At 40.8% G+C, this 15,722-nt stretch overlaps 2 protein-coding genes across 3 annotated transcripts in view; one reads left to right on the plus strand and one right to left on the minus strand.

The window, feature by feature from the left end:
- Positions 1–54: 54 nt before the first annotated feature.
- On the plus strand, positions 55–13,818 carry lg21h1orf43 (linkage group 21 C1orf43 homolog). 2 transcript variants are annotated; one of them, XM_061982596.1, is made up of 7 exons: positions 55–193; positions 3,861–3,962; positions 4,051–4,147; positions 4,234–4,287; positions 10,786–10,952; positions 12,899–12,957; positions 13,051–13,818. In XM_061982596.1, the coding sequence occupies exons 1-7, from the start codon at positions 131–133 to the stop codon at positions 13,262–13,264; spliced, it is 756 nt and encodes a 251-aa protein (XP_061838580.1). In that variant the 5' UTR covers positions 55–130; the 3' UTR covers positions 13,265–13,818. The 2 variants fall into 2 exon arrangements, with proteins under 2 accessions (XP_061838580.1, XP_061838581.1); XM_061982597.1 differs by lacking the exon at positions 3,861–3,962 and having other exon boundaries at positions 60–193.
- Positions 13,819–13,839: 21 nt separating this feature from the next.
- The window catches only part of tuft1a (tuftelin 1a), a 37,662-nt gene continuing 35,779 nt past the window's right edge, over positions 13,840–15,722 (minus strand). The window contains exon 12 of the mRNA XM_061982591.2: positions 13,840–14,492. Coding sequence (XP_061838575.2) covers positions 14,420–14,492 — 73 coding nt within the window. The 3' untranslated portion in view covers positions 13,840–14,419. The remainder of the gene's footprint in view (positions 14,493–15,722) is intronic.

A 15,722-nucleotide genomic window follows, 5' to 3' on the forward strand; every position in this document is an offset into this window, starting at 1 on the left:
ACAGCACTTTTAAAGCGTTTAGGGTTTGATGTTTTTAGTATGGTGCTAGTTTTGGCGTTTAACAGCCGAATTATTATTATTAATAGACGCCCGTGCATATTTGCTTGTCGTTTTTAATGAAAGTGGAAATATGGGAAGCGAGTCTCCTCTATCGAGTGTGAACGTCGTGCTCGTCATGGCCTTCGGTAGTTTGGTAAGTGGACCTTACTATTAAGTTAGATATTTGGGTCTAACTTCAATAGCTTATTTATGTTGTAAAACACGACAGTGGGAAGGTTACTTACAACAATTGCAGTAGATATGACAAAACACAACATAAGACTTGTACTTTATACTGCTTGATTCACATTTAAAGGAAGGTCATAGCAGTCTTATGGCTTAAATGAGCCTGTTGTTGCCACAGGCACTCAGGGGCGCACTCATAACGAGCCTCTTTACCAAGTGTATCCATGCATCCATCCATTTTCTTCCGCTTATCCGAGGTTGGGTCGCGGGGGACACATCCTAAGCAGAGAAGCCCAGACTTCCCTCTCCCCAGCCACCTCATCCAGCTCCTCCCGGGGGACATAGTCTTCCCAACGAGTCCTGGGTCTTCCCCGTGGCATCCTGCCGGTCGGACGTGCCCTAAACACCTCCATCCTGACCAGATGCCTGATCCACCTCCTCTGGCTCCTCACGATGTGGAGGAGCAGCGGCTTTACTTTGAGCTCCTGCCGGATGGCAAAGCTTCTCACTCTATCTCTAAGGGAGAGCCCCGCCACCCAGCGGCATACTTACCAACCCTCCCGATTTTCCTGGGAGACTCTCGAATTTCCGTGCCCCTCCCGAAAATCTCCCGGGGCCACCATTCTCCCGAATTTCTCCCGATTTCCACCCGGACAACAATAGTGGGGGCGTGCCTTAAAGGCACTGCCTTCAGCGTCCTCTCTCACCTGAAAAGGAGACTATTGTATATGTCTCCGTTATCCATAGGTTTATCTATAACCCATAAAGTAGGCAAGCACGGAGCTATTTCTCAGCGTATGTTTATTCCAGCCGGCAGGTTAATACACTGACACACAACCACACAACATCTGGATTCCCATCATGCATTGCTTCAAAACTACGGCAAGTAGTAATGTCCAATAACATAACACAGACAAAGCAGAAGAACGAAGAAGAGACATGGCGACGACGATTAAAAGAAGTACGCTTGCAAGTTCCAAAATGATTGGAAAAAATAATTTCAGTTCATCCAGGACAGCTCGAAGGGGTATGCTGCCTACACATTTTGTAGCTCAGACTTCTCTATTGAACACGGTGGCCGAACGGACATACTCATTCATTAACGGATAATTTATATATATGTATATATATATGTACGGTGGTCTTTTCCTCTCTGCGTTGTGTGGCTTTTGTGAAAAACGACCGACACCATGGATTGCTCAGCTGCACTTTACTGATAAAACAGAACATAATTGTTGTCAATAAGTTTTTGACGTCGTCGAGTCCCTCTCCCGTTATGGTGGACAAAAGGGGTACAACAGTGAAATAAACATACCTGATAAAACAGAACACAATTGTTGTCAATAAGTTTTTGACGTCGTCGAGTCCCTACACAAAATACAATACAGAACCAGAAAATGAACAGAAGTTCTTAACATGACATTATCTGTCGTCGCATGGACGCCTACCTCTCCCGTTATGGTGGACAAAAGGGAAGTTGGAAGGCGTGTCCAACGCATATATTAAGACAGGTGTCACCGTAATTATTGCAGTAGGAGGGACAACGAGACAATGGTTCCACATTGACAAAACATCAAACAATATTCAGGTATTTACATGTAACTTACACATTTTGTGTAATTATAACAATAATAAAGCATTATAAAATACATTATTTACAAAACATAATGGACCCTGTTACATATATATATATATATATATATATATATATATATATATATATATATATATATATATATATATATATATAATATAATACTTGAATTATAAGAGAATAAGAAATACATCTCCCGAATTCGGAGGTCTCAAGGTTGGCAAGTATGCCCGGCGGAGGAAACTAATTTCGGCCGCTTGTACCCAGGATCTTGTCCTTTCGGTCATAACCCAAAGCTCATGACCATAGGTGAGGATGGGAACGTAGATCGACCGGTAAATTGAGAGCGTTGCCTTCCGGCTCAGCTCCTTCTTCACCACAACGGATCGATACAGTGTCCGCATTACTGAAGACGCCGCACCGATCCGCCTGTCGATCTCACGATCCACTCTTCCCTCACTCGTGAATAAGACTCCGAGGTACTTGAACTCCTCCACATGGGGCAAGATCTCCTCCCCAACTCGGAGATGGCACTCCACCCTCTTCCGGGCGAGAACCATGGGCTCGGCCCTAAATGAGCCTGTTGTTGCCACAGGCACTCAGGGGCGTATTCATAACAAGCCTCTTTACCAAGTGTAATAGTCCTTAATTTCTTAGCCCTCAGTGATGCCACACAAGGATTAGAAGATCACATCACTTCTTGTCACAGTCACGTGGGGCCATATTTGTATTGAGCACAAACCTGCTTTTAAATTATTTTGTTTTTTCGTGTCTATGAAAAACAGCTCAGTTTATATTATGGCTGGGCCGATAAAACACAATCAATATATATCGCAATAGACACGTAATCGATATCAATAAAAAATGTGTTCGATAAAATGTTCTAAAAATAGGTTACTCACAATCTGGTAACCTAGCCAAACAGGAAGCGGTCACAGAGCAATGGGAGGAACACGCTAACTGCCAATCAGGTAACCGTATCAAGATCGGTCGCGTCATCTTGCTGTCTCGCTGTTGATTCTCTGCACAGAGTGAGAAGATAAAGTAAAAATGAGTGCTGCAGTGAGCGAAGAAATTGTCAATAAAACAGGAAAAATCACCTCGACACTATGGCAGATTTTTTTATTCTTCGAGGGATTGCAGTCTTTAGCCACGCTCACTTCCTTTTCTTTTTAACCTAATCGGGTATACGGAAACACCAGGTAGGTTACTTAAGTGCAGGACTGTATGAATCAAATACAATACAAAGCACAACAACTGTGCTACTTTAAGATAATATTAATTTGGGCCAATAATATTCAAATTATAATTACTTCATAGTCATACTACATTCCTTTACATACTTAAATGAGAATAACAGACAAAATTAAATGTTACACAACTGTAACTTCCTGGCTCTAAACCTGCAAAAATGTGTTCTCAGGTTTCTCTATGTTCACATTTTACACTATTTTGTTATTATGCACTTACATACTCATTATTTGTGCATCTTAATTCTAGGTTATTGTTAAGTGTTCATTGTGATTTTAGAATTGTGTTTTTGCGCTTTTGTTTTCCATTGTTGTGTTGACATTTTCTTTCCTTTCTGCCTTGATAGCTGAAGGGAGTATAATCAGAGGAAGTATACATTTTAAATAAAAAATGATAAATAATATATTTTTCTCCTGGTCCTTATTTTTGATAAGTCATAAAAAATATAAATAATTATTGATATTGACCGATAGAAAATATTGTGATATTGTGTTCAGCTATATCGCCCAATTCTAGTTTATATCAACATGTGTTACAGTATTGTTAACTTCATCTATATGGTTCAGCACAATGAAACAACAACAGCAACATAACTACTCTAATTACACAGTGTCAAAACATGCAAACAGTGACTTCCTGTTCAGTCCAAAAATAAGCTGCAAAATAAAAGCACGGCAGAATTACTCTTGCTCGTACCTCGGCAATCAAGAAAATACACCATTTTCATTACCGGTACACACAATTCACTAATCACTAGTCAATACATACAACATAATGTTCTGCCCTCCAGGTGTTTGTTTTGCTGTTCATCTTTGTCAAAAGACAAATTATGCGTCTAGCCATGAAATCCCGTAGAGGACCCCACGTTCCAATCGGTCACAATGCTCCAAAGGTAACTTTTCCATTTACAGTAGAACCGGCACGGAGCTATAACTGTAACAATTTGGCACCATTGCTGTCTTGTTTATGATGTGCTGCAGGAGCTTAGGCAAGAAATTGAAGCAAAACTGTGCCAAGTCCAGAAAGTCCACTTTGAACCTCGTCTGCTGTCTCCAGAAGATGAGCGGCCAATGTCTGGTGAGAGCAGCACACAAAACAAAACACCCACTTAAAGCAAAACACAACAAAACAAAACACAAACGTGTGTGTGTTATGTGTTGCAGGTTGCTGTGACTACCATTATAGGATGAGAGCATTAGATGCCATCAGAGACACAGGTGAGCTTCATGGTTATACCGTACCATTTAGTGGCCAACGGGTGTTTATTCACTCAACTAAAGAGAGTATCAGGCATCTTTAGCCATTTTCACAGGCAAATAAATGTCATTTTTTATTGAAGTTGTATGTGAAAGAGGCATTTCTGTTCTGGGGAGGTTTATTTTGTTGCAAAAAAATTATTGAGAAGTAACATTTTATTTTTTGTACAAATAAATGACAATATTAAAAAACAATATATAGATTTATATTGTACATTGTATATTGTGTATGTATGTATGTGTATATATATATATATATATATATACACACATACACATAAGAGTTGCGCGTTATAAATAATATACATTTAGCAGAGCTTTTAATACTATCGTCATATTGTGAGTATGATTAGTCATGACACATTTTTTTAGCTTTTTGTCTGCAAACTTAACAGCAATAAGCGAACAAATGCGTCCTCAGCCTAATTATTTTTATAGCTAGAATTCACTGAAATTCAAGTATTTCTTATATATATAAAATAAATACTTGACTTTCAGTGAATTCTCGCTATATATAAATATGTATTTTATTATATATATACAGTATATATATATATATATATATATATATACAGTAAATAAAATAAATACTTGAATTTCAGTGTTCATTTATTTACACATATAGATACATAACATTCCTCTCTACTCATTGTTGTATTTGAAAGTGCAATGCTTTGCAGCCAGTAGCACAGCCTTTGAAGGAGCATAGGTATGTGCAGTGTAATATTCTGGGTTGGAGTCAATAACCAGGCGAGGTGATGAAGTTACGTCTCTTTACTTCATACTTCAGAACCGACTCCCACACTTGCCGTCAGGGTTCGCAATACAACGTAAACCGTTGGCCAACCAAAAAGTTACTTTTTGGTTGGCCAGAATTGGCGAGAGTCAGGTTCGGCTTTAAGGGCGTAACCCAAAGGATTTAAATCAGAGCCAAAAAGTTACTTTTTGGTTGGCGGCAAGTGTGGGAGTCGGTTCTGAAGTATGAAGTAAAGAGCGGACGTGACGACACGCTGTCCTCACTCAGGTCCGCACGGACCTCAAGGAGGTGTGCCTTAAGTTCGGCTGGAAATCGGGAGAAATTCGTGAGAATGGTTGTCCCGGGAGATTTTCGGGAGAGGCACTGAAATTCGAGAGTCTCCCGGAAAATTCGGGAGGGTTGGCAAGTATGCTCTCGCCAGATCCTTGTAGTTCGCTGAGCTCCACACAGTGGTCTGGGCTCGAAGGCATTGCAAACTCCTTCCAGATAGCAAAAAATAATGAACCAATCAGGATTGCCGGGCGGGATTTCATAGATGTGACGTAGCGCCGAAGGGACTGTTTGATTCAAACAACAATGGCGGCACGGAGCGAGGAGTCGTGTGCGGACATTGATTCTGCTATTGCAACTGTTTTGCGACATCGATCGAATATTAATTATTTAAAAGATGAACAGAGAACGGTTTTGAAGGCATTTATTGGTGGCAAGGATGTTTTGGCTCTTCTTCCGACCGGGTTTGGATTTCCCAGCGTCGCTCTGATCAGCGTCACAGGTTGATTTCGATGTGAGTGGTTGAAGTAGCACGTCATTCAAGATAACGGACAAGTGGTGTATCCAATCACATACAATTATTCTTTTACAAGGCCCCGCCTTCTGAAATACATCTCCTATTGAGAACTCCCAGATCAAGCGAACAACAAGGATCTGGCGAGAATCAGGTTACAAATATTTTACTTTTACTGTAAATTCATATCGGCTCCAAATATCGTTTATCGCCCTCCTTCACTTTTAATAATCTGAAAAAAACATATTGGTCGATCCCTAGTTACAGGTATTGGTCATACTACTGCTGATACCGTTACTTCACATTTTCAAGATCATTGAATATTTATTATTATTATTATTCGATCGATGTCGCAAAACAGTTGTAATAGCAGAATCAATGTCAGCACACGACTCCTCGCTCCGTGCCGCCATTGTTGTTTGAATCAAACAGTCGCTTCGGCGCTACATCACATCTATGAAATCCCACCGAGTGATCCTGATTGGATCATTATTTTTTGCTATCTTGAAGGAGTTTGCAATGCCTTTGAGCCCAGACCCTTGTGTTGAGCTCAGTGAACTACAAGGGTCTGGCGAGAGTCAAGTTAACATATTTGCGTCAAAATTTTGAATAATACTGATACAAACTCGAACACTTAACTTTGTTTAAATGCCTGAGGCATGTTTATTTAAAAAACAATTAAACAAACATGGTTATTATTATTATTATTGCAGCTTATTATTATTATTTATTTTTCTATATTCAAACACAGTGTTACAGTTCAAACTGTGTATTGTTACAGTGGCAGAAAATATTAAATATACTTGTTAATCAAAACATCTGCCTTGTTTTTAATAGCCGACTACGCTACTTTATTTCAATGTTGAGTAGTATGGTGGTACTTGGAGAGACAAGTTTTTTCTGAGGTGGTACTTGTTGAAAAAAGTTTGACAACCATTGCTCTAGCCCAGGGGTCGGCAACCCGCGGCTCCGGAGCCGCATGCGGCTCTTTGATCACTCTGATGCGGCTCAGCCCCCCCCCCGATTTCCCCGGGAGACTTCCGGATTTCAGTGCAAAATCTCCCGGGATTACTATCCTCCGATTTTCACCCTTACAGTAATAATAAGTGCGTGCCGTGATGGTACAGCATTTAGCACCCTCTACAATCTGTTCAAACAGCGTGCCAGCCCAGCCTTTTGTTGTATGCATCTTCTGCTTACACACGTAAGTGACAGCAAGGCATCCCATGCAGCCCTAACTCTTCCGGGCTACATTATACACCCCTGCTACCACCAAACCCGGCCCCCACCCCAACCCTGCTCCCTCACACATCAACCCCCCCCCCCGGCGGGGTTTGGTAGCGGGGGGTATAGTGTAGCCCGGAAGAGTTAGGGCTGCATGGGATTCTTGGTATTTGTTCTGTTGTGTTTATGTTGTGTTACGGTGCAGATGTTCTCCCGAAATGTGTTTGTCATTGTTGTTTGGTGTGGATTCACAGTGTGGCGCATTATTAGTAAGAGTGTTAAAGTTTTTTATACCACCACCGTCAGTGTAACCTATGTGGTTGTTGACCAAGTATGCCTTGCTGTCACTTACGTGAGCAAGCAGAAACCCCATGCAACGTATGGCCGGGCTGGCACGCGGGTTGTAGTGGGCGCTAAATGCTGCACCAACACGGCACGTTCGAGAGAATAGTTGCCCTGAAATTCGTAGTCTGCCGTAAAAATCGGGAAGGTTGACAAGTATGACACTGTGAAGTGCCATTCATATTAAACTCGTGGGCCGCACTAACATTCACTTTTAAATAATAATAATAAATGGGTTGTACTTGTATAGCGCTTTTCTACCTTCAAGGTACTCAAAGCGCTTTGACACTACTTCCACATTTACCCATTCACACACACATTCACACACTGATGGAGGGAGCTGCCATGCAAGGCGCTAACCAGCACCCATCAGGAGCAAGGGTGAAGTGTCTTGCTCAGGACACAACGGACATGACGAGGTTGGTACTAGGTGGGGATTGAACCAGGGACCTTTGGGTTGCGCACGGCTAAGGTGTGGGCTGCGTGTCTGAGACCCCTGGTTTATACATAGCACAAAGCAAAAAAAAAACTTTGTATGCAGTGTTATTTCATTTTAAATTTCAAAAGATTTTTGTGGCTCCCATTGTTTTCTTTCATTTGTGAAACTGGTCAAAATGGCTCTTTAACTGGTAAAGGTTGCCAACCCCTGCTCTAGCCTCTCCGTGTGTCCCTGCAATAAAACTAGACTGAGTTAGTTTGAGTTTTTTAGTCCCTCTCTCAATCACACAAACATGCTTCTACTCTAACGAACTTTTCCCGTATCGATATTTTCAGCAGCTTTGTTTTAAGTGATTTACAGGCACGTCGTGAGCTAGCAGAGCTACCGCTTATGTTCATTAAAGGTGCCAAATGTAGTAATGTGGCCAGAAATAGTACTGCAATCGCGGTAAAAATTATGTAGTCCCCTCCCACTCTCCATGACTGAGGTTGCCAGATACGCAGCAGAATCCGAATCCTACTCCAAAGAACTTCAAATGGCAATCGACAAGTCCTACGCTGTAGGTTTCTCTTGTTTATATTCTTGCAAGATGGTTTACTATGTAATATGCCACATTTTCTGATGTTGATTAGCCAAATGTATTTGTAAAGTTACACAGCAATATTTTCGTCAGGTGTCGGGACAGATTGTTGGCATTATCCTGCTAAAATGTCTACTTTGACCGCACGGACCACCATCGAAATAATTATATATAATACATATCGCATGGGCCTACTTTGATGGTAAACCAAGGCCAACAGTAAAAATCACCGCCACATTTTGTCCAGCATAACTCCATGTTGCATCCAACCTGACGCACTGCATTCTCTTCCATGTACGCACATCACCATCTCTCAGTGCAGAGTGCAATTCTATGAGCCAACCCACGTTACGCAAAAACCACGTTACGCATAAATCATACAGCCTATTACCATGTCAATACACAAAGTAGAAAATCATTAAATGTAATGCATTATATTGTGCCAAGCAAATACCAGCCCATATGCATACTTGCCAACCTTGAGACCTCCGAATTCTGGAGATGGGGGGGGGGGGCGTGGTTGAGGTGGGGGTTGGGGTGTGGTGGTAGCGGGGGTGTATATTGTAGTGTCCTGGAAGAGTTACTGCTGCAAGGTGTTCTGGGTATTTGTTCTGTTGTGTTTATGTTGTTTTACGGTGCGGATGTTCTCCCGAAATGTTTGTCATTCTTGTTTTGTGTGGGTTCACAGTGTGGCGCATATTTGTAACAGTGTTAAAGTTGTTTATACGACCACCCTCAGTGTGACCTGTATGGCTGTTGACCAAGTATGCATTGCTTTCACTTGTGTGTGTGTAAAGGCTGCATATATTATGTGACTATGCCAGCACGCTGTTTGTATGGAGGAAAAGCGGACGTGACGACAAGTTGTAGAGGACGTTAAAGGCAGTGCCTTTCAGGCACGCCCCCAAAATTGTTAACCGGGTGGAAATCGGGAGAAATTCGGGAGAATGGTTGCCCCGGGAAATTTTCGGGAGGGGCACTGAAATTCGGTAGTCTCCCGGGAAAATCGGGAGGGTTGGCAAGTATGCCCATATGTACCAGGAACCGCAATTAGCCGTGCTAATGTTGCAATGCATTTCCTCAGCATATCAGCATATTGAGAACGAAATAGGCACTGACACTACCCGTATCCACATAGGTTTTATTTGTCGAAAATATATTTTGCCCTGTCAATTGGGTGACACATCGACATATAGGCTGACGGGCAAAAATTCCCCCCGTTAGCCTATATATCGATGTGTCATTGACCGGGCTAGCATGCTGAGCTACACTAGTGTGATGTTGCTTCGCTCCTAAGCAATCTTTGCACGAACATACTAGCTTTGTTAGACAAGGTCATAGACTGTATTGGACAATATAGTTTACATACGAAATGTCCATTTCCATTTAATACAAGTAATAAGAATGCCTTACTTACCTATCAAGGAAGAAATTAGCAAGTTTGGCGTCAGATGAAAACAATCTTCTCCGCCTTTAATCGTCTCCATCTTTCAAAGGCATCCTGATACTAATCCTCATTTTGTTCCCGGCTTTGTCATGAATAAGTTGAGAATCGTAACGAGGCCTTTTAGATTTACTAAGGTCTGACATGTTTAGTAACTTTACCAGTGACAGTTGCTAGACGAAGATGGCGGTGTGTAACTGGCAACCTGGATGTGACACTCACGGACTTTCTAATTGGTCAAACGGTGGAGGGCGGGGCATCGAAATTAAAACAATAAAACATTTTCGGGACTGTAAAGCTAATTTTGAAATGAGCATATCCCGGCTTAACTGCCATTATCAGTTATAAAGGTATTCGAAATAACATAAATTATTAATACTTTTTGACATATCAGGGCCATTTATCGATGCCTTTCAATGAAATGATTACATATGGCACATTTAAGTTTTTTTTAAGGTATTCTGCTTACAGTATTTTAATTTCCGGAGAGTTTTCTGTGTTTACGTACCTTCGACACATCCGTACACCCACCGGAGTTGCTCTACACTTTCTCCGCCATGTTTTTGAGAATGAGAACTCTAAAAAAAGAGCTCCCCACCCCAAGCGGTATAAAATGGATGGATGGATGGATGAACCATGCAAAAGACCTCGGCTTCTGATTGGCTCTGCCTCTTACTCTGCGTGGTTTGCCCGTCAAATTAAAAAAAAAAAAAAAGGCAGAAGGTTGTTAGAGGATTTTTTACATTTAAAATGATAGTACTGGTGATAATAGAGGTAAATATTAACCATTCATTATCAATAAAAAAAAAAGTCTATACGGATACAAAAATGCAGGGGATATACCGTATGTCAAAATACCACCGGTAACATCAGAACATTCTGTCAACAGATTTCCCGTTTTGCGAACTGGGCGGTTCCTCCAGCGCTGTGACGGGAAAACGATTCAGGGCGTGGCTCCTGCAGCTGCGAAACTCCCACTGCCTCTTTCGGGAAAGCCAAAAGGGTTTGATTGACACCGTGTTGGACGGGTACAACAAAGCACGCCATGGAGCAGAGGTCAGCTTTTGCTTGTGTGTTGGGTGTGTTTGTTTGTGTTCCATCTGCAAACACTCTTCTTTAAGTCTTAGCATTCTTTGACCTCGCCGATGCAAACAATGCAGTGGCAGCATAACAGGTAGCGTAGCATGATTTCAACTCAGGTCTAAAGTGCGTAAGCAAAAGTAAACAGGGAAGGAAACATTACACCACATTCCTGAAACTCATCATTAATCAATGAGAGCAGGAACAGCCCTTTGGTTGCTGAGAAAGAGGGGGAAATGTCAGCCAACATTGCCATCAAGTGGCCAAATGATGCAAAAACCAATGCAGGCCTGATTTTTCCCTCTGGTTGATCAAAAATGTTATATTTTTCTAAAAGGAGAACTTCCCTTTTTTATTTTGCATATAATTCACTATTCCTAAATAAAACAAGAACACATGTTTTTCCTTTTTTGTGCTATAAACATCTATTCTGCCCATAAAGCCTTCTAAAAACTTCCAAAAACCGCCAACAATGCTCCAGTTACATATTGTGACCTGAATATTAACTACCGGTAGGTATTAGCAAAATTGTTACTATAAGCGCTAACATTAAGAAACTATTTTTTGAAAGTATTGCTATACTGAGCTGGTAAAAGTTAATTCTAGATTAAAAAATAATGCCTCTCACTTGTATGATAGAAATGTGTGGCCATAAACCAAGAAGTTTATCCAACTCTGAAATTCAATTTAGACCTGGAGATGGCGAGAAAGACGTTAAAATGCGATTATATGCAACACTTTTTTTATTTTAATTGTTTTACTTGCCTGAGGATTACGATTAATTACAGTAATCTACAGTAAACGGAAACATCCCATCATTCGGCACTACAGTGAGAGCAGACATTGTACAGTAAGCTTGTTTTACACACTCTTTGTTAATATTTTACTTTATCTGAGCAGCGTCGAAACACAAAGTACGCAACTTATCGTCAAAATACCATTATTTTAATTAGAGATGTCCGACAATATCAGGCTGCCGATATTATCGGCCGATAAATGCTTTAAAATGTAATATCGGTATCGGTTTCAAAAAGTAACATTTATGACTTTTTAAAACGCCACTGTACGGAGTGGTACACGGACGTAGTGAGAAGTACAGAGCGCCAATAAACCTTAAAGGCACTGCCTTTGCGTGCCGGCCCAATCACATAATATCTACGGCTTTTCATAAACACAAGTGAATGCCACGCATACTTGGCCAACGGCCATACAGGTCACACTGAGGTTGGCCGTATAAACAACTTTAACACTGTTACAAATATGCGCCACACTGTGAACCCACACCAAACAAGAATGACAAACACATTTCGGGAGAACATCCGCACCGTAACACAACATAAACACAACAGAACAAATACTCAGAACCCATTGCAGCACTAACTTTTCCGGGACGCTACAATATACACCCCCGCTACCCCCTACCCCCCGCCCCCCACCTCAACCCCGCCCCGCCCACCTCAACCTCCTCATGCTCTCTCAGGGAGAGCATGTCCCAAATTCCAAGCTGCTGTTTTGAGGCATGTTAAAAATAATGCACTTTGTGACTTCAATAATAAATATGGCAGTGCCATGTTGGCATTTTTTTCCATAACATGAGTTGATTTATTTTGGAAAACCTTGTTACATTGTTTAATGCATCCAGCGGGGCATCACAACAAAACTAAGCATAATAATGTGTTAATTCCACGACTGTATATATCGCTATCGGTTGATATCGAAATCGGTAATTAAAAGTTGGACAATATCAGAATATCGGCAAAAAAGCCATTATCGGACATCTCTAATTTTAATCTTCTGGTACGATAGTTAATCATGTCCCATCTGGCAAGCCTGTCAAACATGTTAGCCCCCCTGCCATCTCGTTATGTTTTACTCATTGTTGTACTTTTCAGTGTTCTTTTTGTTGTGTTTGCTTCTTGCAGGCTTTTGGTGAAGCAGAACTCTTCAAATACCAGGACGCTCTCTGTCAACTGGCCTCTGTGTGAGTCAACGCTCTTATAGAAGCTAATCCCAGCGTGGAATTTTAATCATAAGCCTGGAATAATGATCGCTTTCACCATTTCTGTGGTTTCAGTGTCAAGTCCCAAAGCAGCAGCAATACAGATAGCCAACAGCACCACCAAACCGCCGCTAAAGACTTAACCGCCATCGCCGAGCCTGTAAACTCCTCCCACTCGTCTCGGACGCACCTCACGACGGCAGCGCAGCAGCGCATCAAGAGGACCAGGAACTTGCTGGAGCTGAAGAACTTTAAAGATAAGTACAACACACTGGACAGCACACTGTGAAACATGTGGATGGGAGGCCAGTGTGAATTTGACATATCGTTCACGTTACATAATAATACCTCTTAACATGCAGCTTGTGCATATATACTGTGTTGTTGCTAACATTAGGTTGGCATTAAGTATTTATTTCACATGGGGTTGACTTGACCAAAATAAGAGCTACGAATAATAAGACAATCAGTATTTATTGCACAAATATAAAAGCCTATGCAAACTTTATGTAAATGGTGACTTTTAGTGAAACATGCGCACTTACGTTTACATTTCTGCATTTTTAGAGCCTTAAAATAATGATTTATATAAGCCATACATTTGTTTTGATTATGTGCCAATTAGCACAACCTTAATGTTTTTTCTCCAGTGCATTAATTTATTCTGTTGCAATCGTTTATCCAATGTATGTTTCTTAGGGGGGCTACACTAAATGTCTGATTTTACTCTGGAACATTCTGCCTTGAAATTAAACTGATCTGCACACCGGTTTTGTCTTTTGCTTGTAGTTTGCAGACATGTTCAGCAGAGGGCGCACCCTACTTGACAATAAAAACAACAAAAATAAAGCATTTGAATTAGTCGACTGTTTTAGTATTTTATATAAATAAATACAAAGTGAAAAGCTGTTACAAAATAAAACTTCAAATGACATTCAAGCTCGGCGGCTGTTTGCACAACAATAATGAATGAAATGCTTTGCAGGATGTAGTTCAAATGAGTGACACTTCAATTTATATACATAGCCAGTACAGTAGTAGTAGTACACGTAGCATAAAATTAGCCTTTACAGTTGTCAAGGATCATACTGTACTATGCACTGGTAAGTGATCGGATAAAATTGACGCTACATTACTGCTTCTAAAAAGCCTACCTGTGATACAGCACTTTGCACTCCTCTCCAAGCAAATACATCCAATAATTAACAACATTATATGTTAACAAACAAACCAACAAACAAGTAGCTTGTATGTTAGGGACAGTTGGCTCAGTCGCCCATAAAGCTCACACACACTACTGCATCCTTCAAGAGGTGAAATTAAAGCACTAGTTGCAGTTGGACTTGTCATGTTAGGTTTGTGAGTGGTAGTACTTCTTTTCAGTCCGCATACACAACAAAAGCTGTGGTGGTTCAAATAAAAAAAACTTCTCTTCTTGGTGGTCTCAAGACTTGATCTCAATGACCTTGATGAACGGCAGCGGTTTGTTGGAAGAGGTTGAAGGCTTGATTGGTTTGCTGCCAGGGCAAAAAAATGTCAAACATGTAAGAATTTCATGTCAAGTCATCATTAAATGGCCCTGATATGTCAAAAGGTATTAATAAATCATGTTATTTTCAAATACCTCTATAACTGATAACGGTAGTTCAGCCGGCATATGCTAATTTCAAAATTAAATTTACAGCCCCGAAATCTTGTTATTGTTTTCATTTCAAAGTCCCGCCCTCCACCGTTTGACCAATTAGAAAGTCTGTGAGCGTGTCACATCCAGGTTGCCAGTTATGCACCTCCATCTTCGTCTAGCTACTGCCACTGGTAAAGTTACTAAACATGTCAGACCTTAGTAAATCTAAAAGGCCTTGTTACGATTCTGAACTTATTCATGACAAAGCCAGGAACAAAACGAGGATTTGTATCGGGGATGCCTTTGAAAGATGGAGCCGATTGAAGGTGGAGAAGATTTTTTCATCTGACGCCAAACTTGCTAATTTCCTCCTTCATAGGTAAGTAAGGCATTTACGTTTTCTTATTACTTGTAATAAATGGAAATGGACATTTCGTATGTAAACTATTTTGTCCAATACAGTCTATGATATTTTCTACTATGATCACGCAACGAATGCTTCGCATGCTAACCCAGTCATGACACATCGACTGTATGTCGATGTGTCATCCAACTGACAGGGCAAAATATATTTTCGACAAATAAAAACCTATGTGGATATGGGTAGTGTCAGTGCCTATTTCGTTCTCAATATGCTGATACACTGAGGAAATGGGTCCCAACATTAGCATGGCTGTCATCATGACAATGTGAAACGTATGGAGACAGCCAAATCACATGATAAAAGAATTTCCTCATTCGTGTTTGCATATTGTGGACTACATGTACCAAGTTATATGGCAATCTGAAACGTTTGAAACAGTAGCCTTTAGGCATACCTTGGTAAAATGTCTCCTTTAGTTTTGGGCGTACATTAGGCTGCTAGGCATGCTCTACTTATTTTCACCAGTATAACCATTGCTAGCGTTGGTTGTAGTTTGTTTTAGTCTTTGTTTTCTGTTAGTACTGACAATAACCATATGTTGGCCATTTGTTGTGATATTGTATGCTGGCATGATGTACTCCTTTTCCTGAAAATAGCCTAATTTCTGTGTAAATGTTGGTTAGAGATTTGTTATTGACAAAACGCTTGTCTATTCAGCTATCATGGTACCAGCACCTCAACACCAAGTAAGAGGCAGTG

Source organism: Nerophis lumbriciformis, linkage group LG21 (assembly GCF_033978685.3).
Source record: "Nerophis lumbriciformis linkage group LG21, RoL_Nlum_v2.1, whole genome shotgun sequence".
NCBI classification, from domain to species: Eukaryota; Metazoa; Chordata; class Actinopteri; order Syngnathiformes; family Syngnathidae; genus Nerophis; species Nerophis lumbriciformis.